This window comes from Sinocyclocheilus grahami, unplaced genomic scaffold, assembly GCF_001515645.1.
Source record: "Sinocyclocheilus grahami isolate Dianchi unplaced genomic scaffold, SAMN03320097.WGS_v1.1 scaffold42.1, whole genome shotgun sequence".
NCBI lineage: Eukaryota > Metazoa > Chordata > Actinopteri > Cypriniformes > Cyprinidae > Sinocyclocheilus > Sinocyclocheilus grahami.
In genome coordinates this window covers 1,791,224-1,817,742 of record NW_015505221.1, presented here as the reverse complement: position 1 = coordinate 1,817,742, position 26,519 = coordinate 1,791,224, and the positions used below count along the sequence as shown (strand labels likewise).

At 38.1% G+C, this 26,519-nt stretch overlaps 1 protein-coding gene across 1 annotated transcript in view; it reads right to left on the bottom strand.

Annotated features, from left to right (window-relative positions):
• The window catches only part of LOC107582248 (stAR-related lipid transfer protein 13-like), a 101,409-nt gene that overhangs the window by 67,632 nt on the left and 7,258 nt on the right, over positions 1 to 26,519 (bottom strand). Inside the window, exons 2-4 of the mRNA XM_016268016.1 lie at positions 23,332 to 24,434; positions 12,765 to 12,932; positions 9,522 to 9,659 (exon numbers count right to left, since the gene is read on the bottom strand). Of these exons, the coding sequence (XP_016123502.1) occupies positions 9,522 to 9,659; positions 12,765 to 12,932; positions 23,332 to 24,291 (1,266 nt within the window). The 5' untranslated portion in view covers positions 24,292 to 24,434. The remainder of the gene's footprint in view (positions 1 to 9,521; positions 9,660 to 12,764; positions 12,933 to 23,331; positions 24,435 to 26,519) is intronic.

Genomic DNA, 26,519 nt, shown 5'->3' with positions numbered 1-26,519 from the left:
CCCGGGGAGCAGTTGGGGGTTCGGTGCCTTGCTCAAGGGCACCTCAGTCGTGGTACTGAAGGTGGGAGAGAGTGCTGTACATTCACTCCCCCCACCTACAATCCCTGCCGGTATGAGACTTGAACCCGCAACCTTTGGGTTACGAGTCCGACTCTCTAACCATTAGGCCATGACTTCGGGCCTAATTAGTGCTGTGCATTTACCCATTCAAAGTGCACACTCACAGCAGTGAACACACACAAACCGTGAACACACACACCCGGAGCAGTGGGCAGCCATTTTTTGCTGCGGCGCTGGGGAAAGTATGAGTCCGACTCTCTAACCATTAGGCCACGACTTCCCCCGTTATAATGACTTATACTGTCTTCTTACGCGTTGCATCACGCCGGGTAAACATAAAACCATGTCTGCATTTGTGATTGGAGAAATTACAAACTGCACGCTCTACTCTACATTGCTCAAAACTCGCGTTTGAATCATCAGTGGCAAATTCTTGAAATATGAAAACTTACCTACAGTCTGTGAGTCAGAACAGCCGGCATTGTAGTCTACTCTCCCAGGATCAGGAAACAGTCCTCCATAAAATGCGCTGCACACATCTGAATATTTGGGTTGAACTGTTCTAGAACAGACTTAACCACTGATTTCTAGTTGTATCCTCTTTTGGAAGGCCAAACAAAGTATTTTCGCTTTCGCAACGAAACACACAACATCTTCACAACATGGCAGCGGCGGTGGCAGCAACAATAAAGTTATGCCTTCTTTCTTTGCGTGAACATTTGGGTGGCGTTATGCAAATCTTCACACACTGTGACGTAGACATGTGGGGGCGTGTTTGAATGAGGCGTTTTAGGAGGGCGTGGACCAGTCTTAACTTGTATAAAGAATATCTCTTTGGGTTTGAGACTTTAGTCTTTGCAACTTCAGGGATCTTATCTATTCACGGACAGCTTGTAACACTCCAAAGAGAAAGGAAAACTTGAAATCACATCATATGACCCATTTAAATACAAGAAAACAGATCAAGATGCAACTGAAAAGAACAATGAAAGAAGGGGGATGTTGTTTTGACACATGTGGTCTATATACTAATGAGCTCCTTCCTGGGATATGTGTAATTTTCTTGGAATTATAGGATTCCTGTGTGTGAATGATGAGGGCTGAGAAGATTACAAGTATAATAATTTCTCGTTCAGAAATAATGGATAGATAGACAGATATAAAATTATATTGCCTGAGGGGAAACTGAGGAAAACTAACTGTGCGAGTTACACTGCATTGGCTCAGAATGAGATTTAAGATCCTAACGGAAAGCAGACGCCGTAATTTCCAGAGGCAAGGGTACCCATACATGAAGTTTGCTGCTAAAACAAGTATCATTTGAGCTGAATTATGAGTTGTTGGAGATTTTGGATCATGCTATATAACACAGCCCCTGAAGTTCAAGACTAGTTTTGTATGTCTGGGATACCCCTACAATTCATTTTTAGTGGTTTTATTTGGCACGCATGACTAACGTTTATCATAATATTCACCGCACTGGAGATTCATGAATGCATGTTTGATATTACACACATGTTCCATGTGAAACTGATACTGACTGGTCTAAACTGGTTAATTTAAAGCCAAAATGCAATGTTGCAACTCATTTTACTATGTGCAATTTTTTCTGAGAAACGGCATATTAAACAGTTAATATGATTGATCAGTGATGTCGACCAAAAAGAAAGAGATAGGCAGAGTTAATAAAAAAATATAAACCCTGCATCCAAAATAGGCCTACTTCCATATACAGTAGGCGAAAAACAGTACATGAGCTGAGTAGCATGTCTGAATTCATAGTACTTATGAAACAGTAGGTGAAAAGTATCCGGATGACTTACTACTTCCAACAAGATTCTGAAGTGTGCATATGACAGACAATTTACTATCCCATGATGCCACGGGAGAGGACTTATGAAATGCAGTGAAGCGACATAACTGATGCCATAGTCTCACAAGACAGTGACAACATGGCAGAATATAGTACATTCGAGTTTTATTTATACTACACATTCATATATAGAATATTTAAACAGATGAATTTTCCACAATAAAACCAGGAATCTGCTTAAAGAAAGTAAATAAAATCACATGGTCAAACACACTAAAATGCTTTACAATTTGCTCACAACATTCTTACTTACAAGGAAGAAGCCAACTCTCATAAAAAATGGCTGAAAAGAATTAAGGGGTGTAAAATGATGGAGAATATAAGACAAAGGCAAAGATAAAAAATAGAGGGATAAGAGCGAAAGTATGTGCTGTAAAGTACAAAAAAGCCCTTCGGCATCTACTTCAAAGTGACCCCAGAGGGCTCGGGTGAGCCAGATGTGGTCCCAAGCACAAAACCTCATCCATCTTGCATTCCATGAAACCCCCTGCAGCAGGACAACTTTTCTATATTTAGCTCCCTTCTTCAGCCTTGCTCAATCCATTGGAATATGTTCCATCTAGTTTCCTCGTTCTCCATCACATTCAGCTTTTATTCCCCCAATCGGGTCTGTTGTTTTACGCGTTTGTTGGTGTTCTGATGGAAGGCCATGGACCATCCATCTTCCAAGCTGAGGTGGGTGGCTGAGTTGGTGGTATTTTTTTGAAGTTGACATCTAGAGAACATCAGAGAAATGCAGCTAGCATGACGCAGGGTCTTGGTTGTGTTATGACAAAAACAGACTTGGTGAAGTGCGCAGTTAAGGAAAGAAGGAGGAAAGAAGGAATAGGTCACTGTCACGGGTAATGCTGTGGACAAGACTTTTCTGATGTATCTCATATGTTCAATGTGAAATCTGTGCATGCACTAAATGTATAAACGGAGAGTATATCAGCTTAATACAGTAAAAAAAAATTCCAAAAAGGAAACAAAAGAAGCAGGGTTGAGTAACTGATGACTTAAAAGGAAAGAATAATGTAGGATCAACCCTATTCCCGAATTAGTCCTGCTTTTAAAGGAAACACAGGGAAGTTGAATAAGCACATCATGTTAGAGCTTCTGAAAGTGCTGTTTATGTTAAAACCCGCTTTGAGAGCTGTTCAGTTTCTAGGCTTGTTGCCAGAATGCCTCTCAAGGCTAGTGGTGGTGAAAGGTCCATGCATCACTGCATACATTTTGTACGTAGGTAAATGTGTGTGCATTTCATGCACAGGTTCCACACGTAACAGTCTGGCCAACAGGAAGTGCAAAAAGATGGGCATCGTGCCAAATGGGTTGAGGTTTTCCGAGTTAGCCCCTGCTGGTAGATGTTGTAACTATTCACCATCTGTGGCCAAAAGCATTTTTTCTTCATTGACGACCATTCAAAGTTAACTGATTTGAAAAATTTAAAGATTACATACCATTACAAATTTGACAAGAATAAATATATATATATGTCAATACACATAAAATATATTATCAATTAACATATATAAATATATATATATACTATATAAATATATATATATACTATATACATATATATATATACCAGATGTGGTCCCGAGAGCAAAGCCTCATCCATCTTGCATTCCATGAAACCCCCTGCAGCAGGACAACTTTTCTATATTTAGCTCCCTTCTTCAGCCTTGCTCAATCCACTGGAATCTGTTCCATCTAGTTCCCTCGTTCTCCACCACATTCAGCCTTTTCCCCCCAAATTGGGTCTGTTGTTTTATGCGTTTGTTGGTGTTCCGACGGAAGGTCTGTTTGGGCTATCAGGCCGTGGACCATCCATCTTCCAAACTGAGGTGGGCGGCTGAGTTGGTGGTATTTCTTTTTAAGTTAACATCTAGAGAGCGTTAACTTAACTTAACTCCTTCCTCTTATGAAGGAGAAAAGAAGGAATAGGTCACTGTCATGGGTGACGCTGCGGACAAGTCTTATCTAATGTATCTCATATGCTCAATGTGGAATCTATACATGTAGTAAATGTATAAACGGAGGGTATATATCATGTTTTTGCACAAGCCTGTGCCTGTTTTCTGAAAAGGAAACAAAAAAGCAGGTTTGAGTAATTAAGGAAATGAAAGATGACATAAAAGGGAAGGATAACGTAGGATCAAACCTATTCCCAAATTAGTCCTGCTTTTAAAAGAAACACAGGGAAGTTGAATAAGCATGTCTACGTGTTGGAGCTTTTGAATGTGCTGTATATGTTAAAACCCGCTTTGAGAGCTGTTCTGCCTCTAGGCTCGTTGCCAGAATGCCTCTCAAGGCTAGTGGTGGTGAAAGGTCCATGCATTACTGTGTACATTGCGTACGTGGGTAAATGTGTGTGCATTTCATGCACAGGTTCCACACATAACAGTCCGGCCAACAGGAAGTGCAAAAAGATGGGCATCGTGCCAAATGGGTTGAGGTTTTCCGAGTTAGCCCCTGCTGGTAGATGTTGTAACTATTCACCATCTGTGGCCAAAAGCATTTTTTCTTCATTGACGACCATTCAAAGTTAACTGATTTGAAAAATTTAAAGATTATATACCATTACAAATTTGACAAGAATAAATATATATATATATGTCAATACACATAAAATATATTATCAATTAACATATATAAATATATATATATACTATATACATATATATATCTGAGCTACAATTGCATTATCTAGGTCAGTTTTTTTTCTGCAAAAAACAGACAGGTACGACCTCACATTGCCTCAAACTGGCTCACATCACCTTACACTGCCTGCTATTTCCTCCAAAATAGTGGTACAGGGAAAGCATGGCCAGCCTGCTCCATTGCATCAGTGTCAAAACTGTCCCAGATACCTGTCAATGGAGACAATGAGACCATGGTGATGTACATATATATATATATATATATATATATATATATATATATGTGTGTGTGTGTGTGTGTGTGTGTGTATTATATTATACTTATTAATATTTTGACTTAGTTTCAATTTTAAATTTAAAGTTTTAGTAATGTAGTGGTGTGTTTTTGGTATTTTTATTACTTTTTTCATATTTCTACTTGAATTATGTTAGCACATCAAGTTAAGCTAAATGAAAATATATATAAAAAAAGCTACCTTGGCCTGGGAAAAAATTAAGTTTACTTTTTCAAGTTAACCAGTATTTTATTTATTTTATTTTTTATTTTTGTTATATAGTTTTAATTTCAGTTAACGATAATAACACTGATATATGTAAGTTTGGTATATTTATAGCATAGTAGGTTTATAACGATGGGTAGATGAGTGTCAAATTACATTTTATAACTAATCAAATGGAGCTGTAACCTCTGAATGATAGCAGGCAGATAAACTTTCTCACTGGTCACTGGATGCTGTTTACACAAAGCATTCTATTTTCTGCCTCCAGTGTCACAGGAAATGTGAACTTGCATGCTAACAGCATACATACTGCTATTTTTAAAAACCATGATGAGCAAATGTTTTGGGAATCTTTGAGAAGGATGTTATGATTGTTTTCGATTAGCGTATGTGAGGCCACATGTCTAAAGAATGTTGATACTGTCATTATAATGTATGCAATGTAGAGAATTTCAAACAGATCACACAATAACTAGTATAATATATCTAGTTAAAAATATTTCACCCAAAAATTTAAATTCACTAATTTACACAACCTCCAAGCATTCTGTGTATTCTGCTAAACTTCAACAAAACAAATATAATACAGGTTTGGAGCGACATGAATAAATGATAACAGAATTTCCATTTTTAGGTGAAATATCCCTATAAAGTCAGACATTAAAAAGTTCTCACAGTTAAAAAAAAATTGCAGATTAAAAATATCCCACAAAAGCGAGGGGGAAAAAAAGAGCAAAAGGCATTGACCTCTCAACCCAGCTGTATTTTGACACTTTGCAGGGGTGCTCCTCACCCAGTGTCCCAAACTGAAGCTTAACCTCTGCTGGAGCAGAACAAATCCTGGCCTCCTGAGTTGCACTTGGCCCTGTAATCTATCTTCATCCTATTGAGCCGCTTAGCTCCCCTCTCCTGCCCCAATCGAGGACCCCGCAGGGAGTTGGAGATCCAGCATTAAAGTGATAGTTCATCTAAAAATGAAAACAACTTTGGAACCCTCTGACTTTCATTGTATGGACAAAAATCATTTTTCAGAACATCTTGCTTGTGTTTCACAGAGCCAAGAAAGTCACTAGGGATTGGAATGACTTGAGGGTGAGTAAATTATTACAGAATTTTCTTTTTAGGTGAACTATCCCTTTAAAATGATGCGGACAGAGCAAGTTTGGTGCTTCCACAGTGGGTTCTTTACAGTATGGAAGCTACATTAAAACAGAGGCTTACAACATCTTAAATAAAAGCTGGTTCCTAGTTAACAAGCATTTTGATCCGTGTGTTTTCTTTAAAGATTTAATGACGGCGTCAACCATGGTGCGGCAAAGTAGTGACGTGATTGACTGAAACAAGCTCTTTCACAGTGGTTGATGTTATAGCACTAATAAATAGATGGGCTACTTTGGCCCGGATCCTTGTGAGTCATTTTATGACGTACAGCTTCCTCGTAACACTATGTCAACATAAACATACTCTCAATGTTGATTCATGAACAGTTTTAAAGTAGCTGATATGTCTAGCTTTTGAATTTGAATCAAATTTTAACTGAGGATGCAGACTGAATTGAAATAAAATAAAAAATAAATAAAAATAAATAACAGTGTACATTCTTGCCAGAACAAAAAAAACTATTAAAATACTTAAAAAAAAAGTTTACTGAAAAAATATTTTAAAAATGTAAAAAATATATAAAAACCATGAAAAAGTTTTTTTTAAAAATCTAGTTGCCAAGGCAACTTTTCACAGTTACATTTTGTTTAACTTGATGCACTAAAATAACTAAAACTCAAATAAACACTAATAAAAAAATATATAGACATATATATAAAAAAAACTAATAAAAATGGCAAAAAGTACTATTGCTATTATTGTTGCTATTGTAAGTATTATTATAAGCATTAATATTATTCATCTCAATTTGATTTGTATATAATCAACTATTATTATTTATAAATGTCTGTTCAATATAATTAAAATGTTAAGGACTGTAAAAGATTTTAATTTGAATTGTCAGGAGGAAGAATTTATACATACATATATTACACCAAAAATTATATAACTATATAACATGCATATTTATACAGTATATAAACTTTTATAAAAACAAATCTAAACTTCTTATATAATAAATACATAACTAAGAAAATATGTCATTTGATTAGAATGGTCAAGAAGAATTTGCATAAATAAATTATATATATATATATATATACACAGTACATATTAGATATTACAGCTAATAATAAACAATATATGTTTTATGTTATATTTTATATGTATATAACATATTATACAAAAAATTCTATTACTACATAAAATACCTATACATACAAAGATTTACCATCTACATTTATTATATAACAATAATGTAACTAAAATGTAATTATATACATGTACAATACACATTCAAATAAAAACAAAATATTAAAGTATAAATGACATAAGTGTTACACATATATAAATTCCTCTTCCTCACAATTCAAGTTCCAAATCATGAATTAAAAGAAAGTCAATTCTTCTTTTCACACAGCTTGTCTCTTTTTAACTGAGATCAGATGAGACCTTCAAGACCAGGCAGCAGATGTGTGTGACCGCAGGAACACCTTCTTCACAACAACAAGAGGTGAACGAGGATCGCAGGCTTGGTGAGAATCACAAATTGTGTTAATGTTAGAAGACAGCTGGTAAAATGCCAATGGAGCTTTCAGAGTTTGGATTTGTCATCTACATGAGGGTGGCCTATATTCATTCCAGCGGACCGAAGGCCTCAACATGCCTCTGGAGCTTTTGACCTGCTAATCTTCTCCAAGAACCTCAAGACTTCATTTTGTCACAGTGCACAAAGCCAAATCATTCTATTACACCCTCCAATCCAATCCAACTCTCCCTCTCCTGCGCTCTCACACAATCTAACAAACACCATTACATCCCAGATCCCTGTCAGAGGCCTTTAGCGGGGTTCCCAAACAAGGACCGCAGAACGTACCAGTGCGGAGCTTAAACAAACACATCTGGCCCAGTTCTTCAGCCGGACAGAAAAGGACCGGATTCCCACAGATACTGTGCTCATTTAAACCCACTGTTGCCCATCGGATATTGTTGTGGAACAATGCAAGAGAGTGCGTTCCTTTGAAATGAAATATATTCATGATGAGCTAAAAGGAAGAGCTGGTGATTGTTTGTTTTTTCTCTGTCTTTGCAGGCCAGGGTGGCTTGAGACAAAAGTCCATGAAGTCCAGCATAAATTGTGGCCGATCTGAAACCGAACTCAAACAGCTGTAAATCAGCGGCGGCGATCGACCGTGAAGAGGCTTCTTTCCCATCCTTTGCATGTCGGATTCGTTTCCAGAATGATAGAACATTCCTTTCAGTATCTTTCAAGTGAGTCCCAAACTCGTAAATCGCTCAGTTGTCAAGTCTCTCTGTGCTTCCTTTAAACAGCAGGACACGCACAGTCTCTCCAAAAATGCCTTGTCCGGTTGCAAACAAACTCCAAATGTTTAAAAGATACAACTAGAAACGAAACCCTTACCTTCACAACAGAAAAACTACATACTTTAACATTTTATATAGTAAACCTGAGGTCTCGACCAATCAAAACCGAAGAATGCAAGATCTTTAAATATAATAAAATGGAAAACAGTTGTTTTAAACTGCAATAATATTTCACAATACTACTAAAATTTTGATCAAATAAATGCTTGATAAGTATAGAGGACTTAATTTTAAAACATTAAATATCTTGATAATTCCAAACTTTTTGAATAATTCCTTATATTTTGGAAAAGGATGGTGCATTTACATTGAAACAACTATCAAAAATATCATTATAAAACCTGTTTTAGATGTTTAAAAATCACTGGTTAAACTAAGCTACACTGGTTTGAAATCCAAACAAGATGTGATGGCCTTAAATGGCCCACTAAAAGAGTTCCTTTGGTGTGGCTCTGAATTAATTAATTCAATTCCCCAGACTATGGTGGGATCCTGTTTGGATTAGCAAAGGAAAATCTATTTAACTTGGTCCCGCTAATGCAGAAAACCCATTAGAAATGCAGTCCCAGGACATCAACCTCAACCCCAGAGACTTTTCAGAATGGACGCATGCCCTGGTCACTGACACACAGCGTGTTCATTAGGAAACACATCACAGAGCAAAGCTAAGCCACTGATCACATGGTCTACATACTGATCAACTCTTAGTCGAAACTAAACCAAATACCAACAATACAAGAATCCTGAGTTATAAATCAGTAACATTAATAAAATATTTGGATACTTTTGGACACAGTTCAATTTATACATTTAATTACATTAATAAGAAAATATAATAATATAATTACAGTATATAGGTATTGTATATTTTAAAATTGACAGCTACTAACCACAAACTAAACCATTCAATACGACACAAACAAAAATCATATAAGAAAAAGTTCAAATGCTCACCTCTGTCTTTTTACCATGTGATCTCCCCTGAGAGGAAGTGGCTCCCGCATGTCTCTCTTGGCCATGCCGTTCCCTTGTGTCGTTTCTTCTAGCCATGTTGTTCAAGTTGAGGGACTGGTTCACCCCTACAGCTCCACTCTGAAATGACAGTACAACAGCTTTTAGCATGGAATGGGACACACTTTGACTGGAACAGATGACCTCTGGAGATGACTATGAGAAGTGGCCAGTTGCTAGAAACACACAGGCAGACACAATCTCAACAGAACATTTTAAAGAGCACAAAAACTACTGAAAATGGAAGGACTTGAGGGAAAAATTATGACCTTGTCCAGAGTAACATGCAACCATAAATCTCGTCTCATGATAAAAACCAGGAATGGGTGTCGTGAGGGCTCTGAAACCATCATGTATTTCAGCTAACTATCGCTGAAGGACATAGTGATACAAACAGACCACAAGTACAAGACATCGTTGTCTTGAGGAACCAAAAGGAACTTTTGTCTCTTGCTGTGAACCCTTGCTACAGGGTGGTTATGTTGCGAGTTTGTGTGAGCTTTTTTTTTTTTAAACAGCATTGAAAGTTCCCCATGGCAAGCACCCAATACAATAGAGCTCTGTGTCAGTGTGACCAGTCTGGTCTAGTCTCTGCCAGCATGCAGCACATTCTATCTAACCCATGTCACAGACAGACGCCATGCACTAGCACATCAAGCAAGGTTGTTTGTTTGTTTGTTTGTTTGTTTGTTTGTGCGTGCGTGCGTGAGTGTGTGTGTGTGTGTGAGTGTGTGTGTGTGTGTGTGTGTATATATGTGACCCTCTCTGTGAAAACACAGCTAAAGTCTCTTTTTTTTGTTATTTACAGTTTTCTACATAAAATCATCCTTCATAAGGTAAAGAACATTCTGTGAAAATGTAACTGTGACAAGTGGGGGCAGGACCGAGAGCCATGGGAACGGAGCAAGGCCAGTGGAGTAATTGATAATGAGCGACACCTGCACCACTCACCGGTCTCGAGTCCCACGGAGGAGCTCCGGAAGGATAAAAGGAGGAGTGACGACAGTGAAAGACGAGAGAGGACCAGGCCTGGATTTTATTTTGTGCTTTGTCGTCCGCGAGGGGCTGCCGCTTTACTTTCATTTTGTGTTTATTTGATTAAAATCGATTAAAATCTTAAATGTTCACCGGTTCCCTGGGTCGAGGAGGGGTGGCTGCCGTCCGAGAGGGAGCGGAGGAGTCGGCCCCGTTCACCAGGAGGCCGGCGCTTGCTGCCATCCTCCATGATTGGGGAGGAGCAGGGAACGGGGGACCCTACAGCTCCACTCTGAAATGACAGTACAACAGCTTTTAGCATGGAATGGGACACACTTTGACTGGAACAGATGACCTCTGGAGATGACTATGAGAAGTGGCCAGTTGCTAGAAACACACAGGCAGACACAATCTCAACAGAACATTTTAAAGAGCACAAAAACTACTGAAAATGGAAGGACTTGAGGGAAAAATTATGACCTTGTCCAGAGTAACATGCAACCATAAATCTCGTCTCATGATAAAAACCAGGAATGGGTGTCGTGAGGGCTCTGAAACCATCATGTATTTCAGCTAACTATCGCTGAAGGACATAGTGATACAAACAGACCACAAGTACAAGACATCGTTGTCTTGAGGAACCAAAAGGAACTTTTGTCTCTTGCTGTGAACCCTTGCTACAGGGTGGTTATGTTGCGAGTTTGTGTGAGCTTTTTTTTTTTTAAACAGCATTGAAAGTTCCCCATGGCAAGCACCCAATACAATAGAGCTCTGTGTCAGTGTGACCAGTCTGGTCTAGTCTCTGCCAGCATGCAGCACATTCTATCTAACCCATGTCACAGACAGACGCCATGCACTAGCACATCAAGCAAGGTTGTTTGTTTGTTTGTTTGTTTGTTTGTGCGTGCGTGCGTGCGTGAGTGTGTGTGTGTGTGTGAGTGTGTGTGTGTGTGTGTGTGTATATATGTGACCCTCTCTGTGAAAACACAGCTAAAGTCTCTTTTTTTTGTTATTTACAGTTTTCTACATAAAATCATCCTTCATAAGGTAAAGAACATTCTGTGAAAATGTAACTGTGACAAGTGGGGGCAGGACCGAGAGCCATGGGAACGGAGCAAGGCCAGTGGAGTAATTGATAATGAGCGACACCTGCACCACTCACCGGTCTCGAGTCCCACGGAGGAGCTCCGGAAGGATAAAAGGAGGAGTGACGACAGTGAAAGACGAGAGAGGACCAGGCCTGGATTTTATTTTGTGCTTTGTCGTCCGCGAGGGGCTGCCGCTTTACTTTCATTTTGTGTTTATTTGATTAAAATCGATTAAAATCTTAAATGTTCACCGGTTCCCTGGGTCGAGGAGGGGTGGCTGCCGTCCGAGAGGGGGCGGAGGAGTCGCTGCCGGCTGCCCTCAATAGGAGGAGCCATCGCCGTCCGCCAGGAGGCAGAGGAGCAGTGGGCCGTCCACCAAAAATGTCCAGTACCATCGCATGGAGCGCAGTCTTGGGAGTACCCCCGGCCTGCGAGGGCGATGGGGGTATGTGACAAGTGGGGGCCGGGCCGAGAGCCATGGCAACGGAGCGAGGCCGGTGGAGTAAATGCTAATGAGCGACACCTGCACCACTCACCGGTCTCGAGTCCCACGGAGGAGCGCCGGAAGGATAAAAGGAGGAGTGACGACAGTGAAAGACGAGAGAGGACCAGGCCTGGATTTTATTTTGTTTTGTGTGCGGCAGTCGTCTGCGAGGGGCTGCCGCTTTACTTTCATTTTGTGTTTGTTTATTTTATTAAAATCTTAAATGTTCGCCGGTTCCCGCCTCCTTCTTCCCGACCTATGAACGTTGTTACAGTAACCTTTATATATTTAAAAGGTCTCTTAATAATATTGACTGAGTAAGGCCATGTCAAAGATTGAAATTATAGTGAAATTAATGGTTGAAATCAAACTTTGATGCTTGTTATCTCATAATAAGGTTTTGAGACTTTAGCCTGGATTTCACAGAGAGAGTCACGTGTGTGTGTGTGTGAGTGTATATATATATTAGATATCCAATAGAATAAAATAGACGATTGATCAGATATGATTTGGATAAAATCCAGAAGATAAAAGATTATGCGCATTTCAAAGAAGCTAAGGCAACATATTTTCCATCAAATGATTACTGATCAACAAACTATGTACATTATATTTAACGAGAAACAATGTGAGAGTGACCTGCAGGGATGCTCTGTCATTAGTGGTGTGTCTCCGGGTGGTGTTGGGTGTGTGGGAAGGGGAAGAGCCAGCGCTGAGAGCTTCCTCTATGTACAGATTGAGCTGATCTAATCTCTTCATTAGCTGGGTTATAGATTCAGACCAGGGAGACAGGACCTGAGGAGACTCCTGCATGCAGACAGAAGAGACATAGGACATCACAGACAAATAAAACTGATTAGATAGAGTCATTACATTAGACTCGGCCATTCAGTCAAGGGTCTGTGTTTCTTTTGTACACAGCCAAAAATAACCAACTTGATGAGCCAGCACTGATTTCAGAGCAGTGTCTTCTTATTCCTTAAAGCTTTCAAAGTCACACTAAACTACACACTGCATGAAAACACTATCACACCAATACTTTCTCAGAGGAAAATGTTACTGCTTAGACTTTATGGAATTTTCAGTTGTTTCATTTCAGTATCAACTTTGTCTCAGATGATTCTCCTACAATTCAGTGGAAACAAATAAGACAACTGCTGACATACGGTAAGAGCACAGATCTATAAAATTAAAGTGGACAGAACAGCCCAGATCATTTTGACTGAACAATCTGATTGGAAATGCTTGACTTCATAATGAGATTTCATTATGAGAAAACATTTTCAAGGAATATATGTCTATATGTAATGATGATAGATAGAACGATACGTAGAACAAAAGAATGATAGACAGACAGACAGACAGACAGACAGACAGACAGATAGACAGATAGATAGATAGATAGATAGATAGATAGATAGACAGACAGATAGATAGATAGATAGATAGATAGATAGATAGATAGATAGATAGATAGATAGATAGATAGATAGATAGAACGGTACACAGATAGAACAATAGACAGAACAGTAGACAGAACAGTGGACAGATAGAATGATAGATATAGCCAGATAGATAGAGATAGCGATTGATTGAATGATACATAGAACAGAGCAACAGACAGCAATAAACTGAATGACAGAATGATTTACAGATAGACCAATAGAAAGAATAAACGTTAGACAGAACAATGTATTATATTGAATACTAGATTGAACAATTGATCGATAGACAAAGAAGAAGATAAGACAAGACAAGACAAGACAAGACAAGACAAGATACATAATTTAGAAACTGTTGCTCTGTGACATTATCTTCTCCTGAGCAGCTATATATTAGCATTGAGAGTCAAATGTCCCAGCGCCACACACATCTGAACCAATACTTGCGAGCAACCCAGCTGCCATTGTGGTCCAAACATAGTCGTGTGGTATTCCTCTCCTTTCTCCTCACTGCTACTTTCACTGCTCCCCAGACACCCCTGTCAAAGAGTATAAATAGACTGTCCTGTCCAGCTCAGACCGGGCAGAGGGTTCCTGGGCTATAAATTACCTTCACCTACCTCACTCACCAAGCCGTAAATCAACAGAGTTGCCCCTTTACCAACAGGAAGTGGAGGGGCCAGAGAGCAGTAAGAGGGCAAAGATGAACTGTGAGGAATATTTAACAGTAACGTCCCGGTGCGGGAGACACAGCAGGCGGAAATGGTAAAGTCCTTCTTGGGATCTGGAGCCCCAAGGCAAAGATTACGCTCTCTCTCATCCCCACACAATGATGCTATTGATGGCTGTCATGCCAAAATGGGACACATTTGTCTCAGGCAGCAGATATACATGGTTCGGTTGAAAAGGGGGGCCACATACAAGGCATGTAAAATCTCAAGGAATGTGGGCATGGTAAAACCTTTAACCAATTAGACTCAAGATGCTGACATTCTTTCAGAGAGTGAACAAAGAGGCACAAAAGTCTCTGCCTTTCTTGGATAATTTTAAATGATACACTACCATTCAAATGTATGTTTTCAAAAGAAGTCTATTATGCTCATCCAGGCTGCATTTGATCATAAATAGAGTAAAAACAGTAATATTTTGAAATATTATTACAAAATAGCTGTTTTCAGGATACCAAGTAGGGGTCTGAATCTGGCATGACATTACAATATCCATCTGCCTGATCTTTGAGTTTCACGAGTCAAAGCTAGCAAGAAGGCTTTCTTGTTGTCCCTCTTAAGACATCAGCGCCGCTCTGTCGTGCTCTTCTGCGACGGACCATTAACCCTCTTAACTCTGACAAAAGACGATGCATTTGTTTATAATGTTCAAATCTGACCCCCACGCCAGTGGCGGCTCGTCGGGGGCAAAATTTTGAGGTGAAAATGGAAGGAGAACGATTTAATGTTAATAAAATTCACAATTCATTTCATTTCAGCTCTCGTGCCTCCGTTGGTAAAAAAATTAGCCAATCACCATCGAATGTTCACTTTCAGCGCTGAGGATTGTTGAGAAAAGTAACCTTGCAAGGGAGGCTAGCCTCCCTTCTGATGTATCAACCAATCATCATAGAGACGTAAATTACGTAATATTAGTTTGAACATCTCCCACTGCATTGATAATGTATCAAGTACTTATGATGAGTAGTGTTATTGAATATTTGATCGCCAACAGATTTACCAAGCTGTCATACAAATAAAAAATAAAGGGAGAACACGTCTAAGCTGGATATAGGCTGCAGCTCTCTTTTAACACAGACTTTTAAGAAAGGATGGATGTTTGCTTCAGGTGATAGGCCAGGTAAGAGAAATTATATTATCTTGCTGTATGTGTCGTTTTCTTTACGTTTTCTGACTAAAAGCAACCAAAAATCCATTTTAAAGTGGTTAAGCAAATAATAATAATACTAATAATAATAATAAATAATAATAATAGGCAGGGATCCCCAGACCAATACAAAGTTAAGACTGGTCCACGCCCTCCTAAAACACCTCGTTTAAACACACCCCCACATGTCTACGTCACTGTGTGGGAAGATTTGCATAACACCGCCCAAATGTTCACGCAAAGAAAGAAGGAGTAACTTTATTGTTGCTGCCACCGCCGCCGCCATGTCGTAGAGACGCTGTGTGTTTCGTTGTGAAAGCAAAAATACTTTGTTTGGTCTTCCAAAAGAGGACACGACTAGAAATCAGTGGTTAAGTTGTATTTACAAAACTGTTCCAGAACAGTTCAACCCAAATATTCAGATGTGTGCAGAGCATTTTATGGAGGACTGTTTCCTGATCCTGGTAGAGTAGACTTCAATGCCGACTGTTCTGACTCACAGACTGTAAGTACGTTTTCATATTTAAAGAATTTGCCACTGATGATTCAAATGCGAGTTTTGAGCAGTGTAGAGTAGCGCTTGTTGTTTGTCATTTCTCCGATCACAAATGCAGACATGGTTTCATGTTTACGCAGCGCTATGCAACGCAATGCATAAAAAGACAGTATAAGTCATTATAATCAGTAATTATGTCCCTACTGGATGCAACAAATGCCTCCTTTATAATGGGTTTTCATGTTTTTGTCTCGTCGCTCCAGGACACGGCATCACAGTATGGTAAGGGGCGTAACATTTCCGTCACATGCTTGAGGTATTCGGCCAATCACAACGCACTGGATAGCTCGCCAATCAGAGCACACCTCACTTTCAAAACAATGAGCTTTGTAAAAATCGACGTGTTTCAGAAAGGCGGGGCATAGAAGAGAAACAATAATGTACAGTATGTGGAAAATAATGTGTTTTTTAACCTTAAGCCGCATAAACACATTTCATTACACCAAATACACAAAATAATGTTATTTTTAGCAGCATCATATGACCCCTTTAAAAGCTATGGTTTGATTTCTGAGTTTATGGTAATGCTTTAAAATAAGATACAAATAAATTCAAATAAATGCTGTGCTTTTTAACTTTCTATTCATCAAAGAATCTTGAAAAAAAAAATGCATCACACTTTTCACCAAAATATAAAGCAGCACAACTGTTTTCAACATTGATGATAATAAAAAATGTTTCTTGAGCAGCAAATCAGCATCTTAGAATGATTTTTGAAGGATCATGTGACACTGAAGACTGGAGTAACGATGCTGAAAATTCAGCTTTGCATCAGAGGAATAAATTACATTTTATATTATATTAAAATAGAAAAGATACTTTAAACTGCAATAGTATTTCACAATATTATGGTTTTGATCATATAAATAAATGTAGTCTTGTTGATATTTATTAATATTAAAGTATATAAAAATACTGTTGTTTATTGTTCATTCATGTTTGTTCATAATACATATCATGAACTAATGAGTAATTTATACAACATAAAATGTCAAAAATGTATTAATATAATGCACAAGTTACCAATCTAGAATAATGAATGCTGTTAAAGTACTGTACACTGTACACACCAAAAAAACTGTAAAGTGTTACTAATTTAACTTATTTACTATTATTCTTAAAAACAACAAATATCAAGTTCTGATTGCCACAGATATGCTGATTTTTCATGAAAAACTTAGTGTCTTGCTCCCTTGGAATCTGTTCCTTGCACAGAATGTGTGGTATTCAATAAACCGGCATCGGTTAAAACACCCCTTTCTGCCCTGTCAGTCATGAGAAAATACACTTGTCATGGCAACTAGGCCGGAATGAGTCAGTCCCACCAGATCAGCTCATCATTGTTATCTTCCATGGTGGACAGAATGGCCGAGGACCATAACTGCACCGCCGCAAATTGGCCACATTGTAAATCTCAGCACTGGCCCATTGACATGGAAATGAGGAGTCAAGTGCCTGGCTTTGGCATTGCTCTGGGCTTCCTGCCATGGCCATGCCACCCACTGAGCGTGCCAGCCACCTCCACCGAGAGAATGTAGAAATATGTCATCCTTAAAGGCCACCAGCCATAATCTGTTTGCTGAACTGCTTCAAATCCAGGTCAGATAAGACTCTGAGGAGGAAGAAAATCCTCCTACTTTTTTGTTACAGAAGCCGTTCACTGTCAAACTGAATGTCTTTCCTCACAAGGATATGGACAGGCAGCTAGAAATGCAGAGTTTTCCACAATTCCAAGACATATGCACACATAAACTCTACCAGTGCTATTAGTCACAATATGGGTAAAGGTTTGTATATAGCGACACCAAAAGGTGAAGAGGGAAAATACATGAAATACATCTCAATAATTGTGTACTATATTAAATATCTACTATTTAATTTCCATATGAATTGTACTAAAGAATGACATTTATAGTTTTTGAAATATTTAACAAATATTTTTTTAACAGATTTTTCTGTTCATATCCACATTGACAGCTTATTCTGGTATTTCTTGAGAAGGTGCAAATGAGGCAAGGTCAGCGCTCACGTGAGGGGTACCACATTCTTTCACAGTTTCATCTTAAATCACGCGTGAACAAAGAACGATGAACAGGAGCGGAGAGTCGAGCACGTGCAGAACAGAGGGGTGCTGGGGCCTAACAAACCATCTCTGCTCACCTGCCCAAGAAAAATCCTTTTAACCTCTGCACAATCTGTTCACTGCTATACTGTAACTACATCACTGACACCGAGTAAGTCATCACAACCCTTTTACAGTCTTTTCCAGTAAAAAAGACAAGATTTAAAAAATAAAGAAAGAAAGAAAAGAAAAGAAAAGATTAAATAAATAAATACATAATATTTATTAAGAATATTTTCTTCGGGTAATAGTGTCTGTAATTTAAAAATGTAAATGCAAATATAATTTAATAATGTAATATTTAATTATTTGCAATCATTTAAAATCAAAAGCAAGCCTGCTTCTAAAATAATGCTTTTTAGTACATATATAAAGAGAGCGAGAGAAAGAGATAACGGTCTCTTCTTTCATTGTAGACGGCAATTATTTTCAGAATAATAATATATACAGTCATACAACAGATTTTATAAATAATGTTTCATAAAAAAAAATTAAATTTAAATATATATATATATATATATATATATTATAGCTGAAACTAATTGCTGCACAAAATGTTCTACCTACCCATGTAAAATTGCCTATATGTTGCTGCGAAACAGAATAACATAAATGTATAATTATTGCAAAAAAATTCACGTGTGACAATAAAATCTACTAAAATGTATATAATAAATAGAATGTATAGAATCTATTCAAATCTAATCCATTAAAACAAATACATTTTTATAAAAAAAAAAAAAGTATAAATAAAAAACATGATTTTAAAGGAATGACTACTTATTCTAAAAACAAACAATAGCTAAAGATATCAAAATGAATAGAAATACAGAACAACATTGACTTTGTGCTTATGTAGCAATAAGAACAGAATAAGAGGGTGTGATCAACTTTACACTTTGTCCTGGTTATCTCTGGTATGAATGGTATCGGTCTTTTTTTACAGGGTTTCTTAACCAAGCATGGTAAGGAATAAGCTATTGTGTTTTCATATGTGTCCACGTGACACCTCTAATAAACTTGGGATGGGGAGGTCACAGGTTGCCAACAGTCAGGTCAGGCAGGAGGTTAGTAGAAAGATGCAAATCATCCATGACTGGCTCCAACTAAATAGAGTTCAAAATAAGGGAAGTCTAAGTTCACCGTTGAACAGACATTCGCTCTGACAGGCGACAGGAAGGATATCAGACTCGGCAGTCCATGAAAACAAGAGGCCATGACAGATGCTCATGAAAGCTGCACTTTATGGCATGAATGGTCTATCAGCTGGTAATTCTATATATCACTTTGTGGAGTAGAAACATGGGATCTCCAAGTTAAAATGTGAATCAAGTCATTTTTATTTTCCTAAAGAATATATGAGTGCCTTCTCAATTTAGTATGCCAAAAATGCAAGAAAAAAGGACTTGCAATTCATTATGCAAATACTGTGATGTTATTGCTGTCAGTTAAATGTTATTGTGATGAACAGTCTAATAAAGTCAATGGGAGATTTTCCAACCTTATCTTGAAACTCTTAATATTCTTTCAAGTTTGACCAATGAATTTCCATGACTTTTCCATGATTTATCCAGTTATTTGAGATAACTGAAAAATAATTTTGATTAAGACTAATTACAAGACCAATTCCAGAGCTTTCTGACAGATTTATGAACCTGCTTAACTGACTCATTGAAATAAACAAACTTGAAAGAACAATTTGCTCAAATGTCAGACATCAACTATAGCTTGTGGGCAAGTTTTAATCTAAACAAGTACAAAATCTAGTCAATAAAATATTTAAGATCAAAGCAAAACTAGAAAAATCTATATTCACTACAGAAACAGCCATTAATTTTCCATGACTTTTATTAACTGCCATGACTTTTACAGACCTGACAAAAAAAATTAATCACAGATATTTCTAGATTTTCAATGACTATGAGAAACCTGAATAGCACTTAAAGCTGAAATGATCAACAAAACAGTTTGAATGTACTAATGTATTTGTTTTGAATTCATTTCAGAATTTTAACACCTAGTGTTTATAGGTTGAGCCTAAACCAGAACGTTTGCGGAATAGTAATCTTTACAGACATTGAAAACGAAACAAGACATTATGCTTAAAGACACAGCTAAGCTTCTCAAAAGGCCTATTAAACATCTAACCAACACCGGACCCTCACCTCTGTACTGCTGCTCTCCTCCTCTGCCTCATAGCTGCTGCTTCTGTTGGGTGGCAGATTGGTGCTGGAACTTCTTTCTCCATGTGCTTGTCTACAGGTTCCTTTACTCCTTTGTTTCTTCAATCCTTCCCCGTTTTGTCTGGAGCTTTGGAAAAATTCTTTGCACTTGGGAAACACATCATCGCTATCATCATGGAAGACCACATCACGGCCTTCATCTTCAGAAGAGGCCTCACAAGCATCTGAACCTTCATTGGCTTGGGCATTCTTGATCAGACCCAAAAAACTGTCATAATCTGCAAAGGTAATGGAGCTGGGCTTGTGTCTGATGATTCGGGGTAGATCAGCCCCCTTGGAGACTGGCAAAGGAGCCGAGTAAGGGTGCTCAATGTGAGATGGTCCCACTGGAGAGGATGCAAAAGAGTAAGCGGGTTCTGATATGGGTCTGACCGTAAAATTTGAAAAAGGATAAGTAGTAGACGAGGTGTTTGAGGAGTCTACATCACAGCTGTTGATCACTGGACTATCTGAGCGAGTCAAAAAATAGCTGAACCCAGTCTCAGCATCCATTTGGAAGTCAGGTTCACAATAAATGCCATTTAGTTCAGATTTTGGGGTTGATATTGGAGCAGAAGTGCTTTGATGTTCAATGTATTTCTTTGTCCTTTCTTTTGTGAGAAGATTCAAGATTTGAAGACAAGGTCCACCTTTGTTGACAAGCAGTGGTACAATTTGATTGATCTTCTCTAATGAACTTTTATTCTTCAACTCAAGTTGTGTTTGGTCTTCCAAAGGCTCATCTATAACAGACGGTAGTGAATCAGAAGTATCTTTTAAGGTCAGGTTTCTATCCATGGTTGAGTCTGCCATTGAAAGCTCTACTGAGAAAGTCATTTTTGGGGTCTCTTGCAAAGCTGATGACTTCTGTCCTTCTAAAGTCATCATGGGTTGATCATCCATGTTTCAATTTACAGCTTGGAACTAGCCATAAGGAATATCCAGAAGAGTTTTTGTATGATGCCAGAAACTGCCACGTTCATCATGTTCCACCATTTGGACTGAACTGGTTTCTCTGTGCTAATTAGCACTTTGTGTCAACCATCCTGAAAAGAAAGAACAGAAATTATAATGAGTTTGTTTTAAATGTGTGCGTGATTTTTTTTCAAGCCAGGTATGTTTACTTAATTAGCATACTTTAGTGTGATTATGTAATTTCACAGACTTAATAAGGAGTTTTATCCAAAGCAATCGTGTTTCAATAACGGTAGTTTTAAACACGTTTTAGATGGTTATTCTGGCCAAGACTAGTTAGACCATCTTAAACCAGTAATACACCTAAAGTGGGTTTAAGACATTTTCTTTTCTTTTCAACAAGGAAATTAATGAAAATACATCTCAGCATTGCTTCTTATGGAAAAGCATGAGTATTATTCCAACAAAGACTCAAAAGAAAGCACATTTCATTCAAATGTCTGAATTATTTTTTATATTCTCAGTGGTAATCAACAGTATGCCAAATATGTAGTGTTTGCCCCAGAATATTGCTTTAAATGAGATAAGGATACATTGGAGCATTGCTTTGAATGGGATTTTATGGAAACGTACAGATATATTCATAAGGAGTGACACCCTGGAAAGAATAGAGAGTCTCACAGAAGCAGAGAAGGGATAACGGAATCCCAAAGAGGAAAAGAGGGAATAACAAGGAATCTTGCACAAGTAGAGGAGGGAATAACATGGGGATCTGAGGGGTTGAACATCTGGCTCAGGCTGAGAGCATTCAAGTCTGGATCTGTTGAAGGCACCACGGTGGTGACATCAGTGCTATGAGGAATCTGGCTCTTCGCTCTCCAGTGGCTGATTTACAATTTACCCCGCCATTCATCAGTTGACCTAAATATCCCAGACCAGGCTGTGGTTAGCAACCCTGCTAACCCCCTCATTAACCCCCAACCACACTCCACAAAAGCACACGTTAAACCACAGGAGGAGCCTGATTGGTGGAGGAAGAAAAAACATTCCTTTCTGACACCATAGTTGAAGAACATCATCTAGAGAGATGAACTGTGAAAGACAAAGATTATTCCTGACAGGATTATTCCTGAAATCCTGCTACTCATTTGGGATTGGTTGGTTTTGTTAGATTTATTAGTTTAGCATGCAAATTGCATCCTGTAGATCAGATTAGTAGAAATCGGTAAATTACATATAACGGTGTATTAAGTTTTTATAAAAATTAGATGTTAGGTTTACATTCATTTGAATGAATATAGTCAAATTTATATTTTAGATGCTAATCACTTTCATTTTAGCACTAAAATAGTCAATGTGAAAAACCAAAATGTACAAATATGGCATACAGTCTCACATATATCATTATTGCCATGTATAGCCTACACTCTAAAAAATGAGTCAAATATGGACTAACCCAGCAGCTGGGTTAAATTAGTTAAATATTTAACCCAACAGCTGGGTTAGTCAATTTCTTTAGAGTGTATAATTAAAACCTGTTTAATCCCACCGGTCACAATAGTGACTTTAAAAAATGTTTTCATTTATAAAGCTCTAAAAACCTTACTGACTGATGTTTTAGTGTACTTCCTGTAAATATGGGAAAAATAAAGGGTCTCAATGAAATATGTGCAGTTTCACATGATTAGTGCAAACTGTCACATGACCAGAGCAGTTTATTTCCTGTTTGCGCCTTGAAAAGATGATAACTGCATCAAAGCTCCAAAACAAAAGGCTAGTTAAGTGTCAACAAAGATATGACAAAGATTTTTGGTACACATTATCTTTAAAGGGGTCATATGACGCGATTTCAATTTTTCCTTTCTCTTTGGAGTGTTACAAGCTCTTGGTGCATAAAGAAGATCTGTAAAGTTGCAAAGACTAAAGTCTCAAATCCAAAGAGATATTCTTTATAAAAGTTCAGAGTCAGCCTAATCTTTACAGACATTGAAAACGAAACAAGACATTATGCTTAAAGACACAGCTAAGCTTCTCAAAAGGCCTATTAAACATCTAACCAACACCGGACCCTCACCTCTGTACTGCTGCTCTCCTCCTCTGCCTCATAGCTGCTGCTTCTGTTGGGTGGCAGATTGGTGCTGGAACTTCTTTCTCCATGTGCTTGTCTACAGGTTCCTTTACTCCTTTGTTTCTTCAATCCTTCCCCGTTTTGTCTGGAGCTTTGGAAAAATTCTTTGCACTTGGGAAACACATCATCGCTATCATCATGGAAGACCACATCACGGCCTTCATCTTCAGAAGAGGCCTCACAAGCATCTGAACCTTCATTGGCTTGGGCATTCTTGATCAGACCCAAAAAACTGTCATAATCTGCAAAGGTAATGGAGCTGGGCTTGTGTTTGATGATTCGGGGTAGATCAGCCCCCTTGGAGACTGGCAAAGGAGCCGAGTAAGGGTGCTCAATGTGAGATGGTCCCACTGGAGAGGATGCAAAAGAGTAAGCGGGTTCTGATATGGGTCTGACCGTAAAATTAGAAAAAGGATAAGTAGTAGATGAGGTGTTTGAGGAGTCTACATCACAGCTGTTGATCACTGGACTATCTGAGCGAGTCAAAAAATAGCTGAACCCAGTCTCAGCATCCATTTGGAAGTCAGGTTCACAATAAATGCCATTTAGTTCAGATTTTGGGGTTGATATTGGAGCAGAAGTGCTTTGATGTTCAATGTATTTCTTTGTCCTTTCTTTTGTGAGAAGATTCAAGATTTGAAGACAAGGTCCACCTTTGTTGACAAGCAGTGGTACAATTTGATTGATCTTCTCTAATGAACTTTTATTCTTCAACTCAAGTTGTGTTTGGTCTTCCAAAGGCTCATCTATAACAGACGGTAGTGAATCAGAAGTATCTTTTAAGGTCAGGTTTCTATCCATGGTTGAGTCTGCCATTGAAAGCTCTACTGAGAAAGTCATTTTTGGGGTCTCTTGCAAAGCTGATGACTTCTGTCCTTCTAAAGTCATCATGGGTTGATCATCCATGTTTCAATTTACAGCTTGGAACTAGCCATAAGGAATATCCAGAAGAGTTTTTGTATGATGCCAGAAACTGCCACGTTCATCATGTTCCACCATTTGGACTGAACTGGTTCCTCTGTGCTAATTAGCACTTTGTGTCAACCATCCTGAAAAGAAAGAACAGAAATTATAATGAGTTTGTTTTAAATGTGTGCGTGATTTTTTTTCAAGCCAGGTATGTTTACTTAATTAGCATACTTTAGTGTGATTATGTAATTTCACAGACTTAATAAGGAGTTTTATCCAAAGCAATCGTGTTTCAATAACGGTAGTTTTAAACACGTTTTAGATGGTTATTCTGGCCAAGACTAGTTAGACCATCTTAAACCAGTAATACACCTAAAGTGGGTTTAAGACATTTTCTTTTCTTTTCAACAAGGAAATTAATGAAAATACATCTCAGCATTGCTTCTTATGGAAAAGCATGAGTATTATTCCAACAAAGACTCAAAAGAAAGCACATTTCATTCAAATGTCTGAATTATTTTTTATATTCTCAGTGGTAATCAACAGTATGCCAAATATGTAGTGTTTGCCCCAGAATATTGCTTTAAATGAGATAAGGATACATTGGAGCATTGCTTTGAATGGGATTTTATGGAAACGTACAGATATATTCATAAGGAGTGACACCCTGGAAAGAATAGAGAGTCTCACAGAAGCAGAGAAGGGATAACGGAATCCCAAAGAGGAAAAGAGGGAATAACAAGGAATCTTGCACAAGTAGAGGAGGGAATAACATGGGGATCTGAGGGGTTGAACATCTGGCTCAGGCTGAGAGCATTCAAGTCTGGATCTGTTGAAGGCACCACGGTGGTGACATCAGTGCTATGAGGAATCTGGCTCTTCGCTCTCCAGTGGCTGATTTACAATTTACCCCGCCATTCATCAGTTGACCTAAATATCCCAGACCAGGCTGTGGTTAGCAACCCTGCTAACCCCCTCATTAACCCCCAACCACACTCCACAAAAGCACACGTTAAACCACAGGAGGAGCCTGATTGGTGGAGGAAGAAAAAACATTCCTTTCTGACACCATAGTTGAAGAACATCATCTAGAGAGATGAACTGTGAAAGACAAAGATTATTCCTGACAGGATTATTCCTGAAATCCTGCTACTCATTTGGGATTGGTTGGTTTTGTTAGATTTATTAGTTTAGCATGCAAATTGCATCCTGTAGATCAGATTAGTAGAAATCGGTAAATTACATATAACGGTGTATTAAGTTTTTATAAAAATTAGATGTTAGGTTTACATTCATTTGAATGAATATAGTCAAATTTATATTTTAGATGCTAATCACTTTCATTTTAGCACTAAAATAGTCAATGTGAAAAACCAAAATGTACAAATATGGCATACAGTCTCACATATATCATTATTGCCATGTATAGCCTACACTCTAAAAAATGAGTCAAATATGGACTAACCCAGCAGCTGGGTTAAATTAGTTAAATATTTAACCCAACAGCTGGGTTAGTCAATTTCTTTAGAGTGTATAATTAAAACCTGTTTAATCCCACCGGTCACAATAGTGACTTTAAAAAATGTTTTCATTTATAAAGCTCTAAAAACCTTACTGACTGATGTTTTAGTGTACTTCCTGTAAATATGGGAAAAATAAAGGGTCTCAATGAAATATGTGCAGTTTCACATGATTAGTGCAAACTGTCACATGACCAGAGCAGTTTATTTCCTGTTTGCGCCTTGAAAAGATGATAACTGCATCAAAGCTCCAAAACAAAAGGCTAGTTAAGTGTCAACAAAGATATGACAAAGATTTTTGGTACACATTATCTTTAAAGGGGTCATATGACGCGATTTCAATTTTTCCTTTCTCTTTGGAGTGTTACAAGCTCTTGGTGCATAAAGAAGATCTGTAAAGTTGCAAAGACTAAAGTCTCAAATCCAAAGAGATATTCTTTATAAAAGTTCAGAGTCAGCCACGCCTACCTAAAACGGCTCGTTCAACACGCCCCCACATATCAACGTCACTATGTGGGAAGATTTGCATAACGCCGCCCAAATGTTCACGCAAAGAAACAAGGCGTAACTTTTATTCTCGCTGTAGTATTGTTGCTGCCGCCATGTCGTGAAGGTGCTGTGTGTTTCGTTGTGAAAGCGAAACTACTTTGTTTGGCCTTCCAAAAGTAGACAATATCTGCTTCGTCATGCCTAGAGCTGATCCGT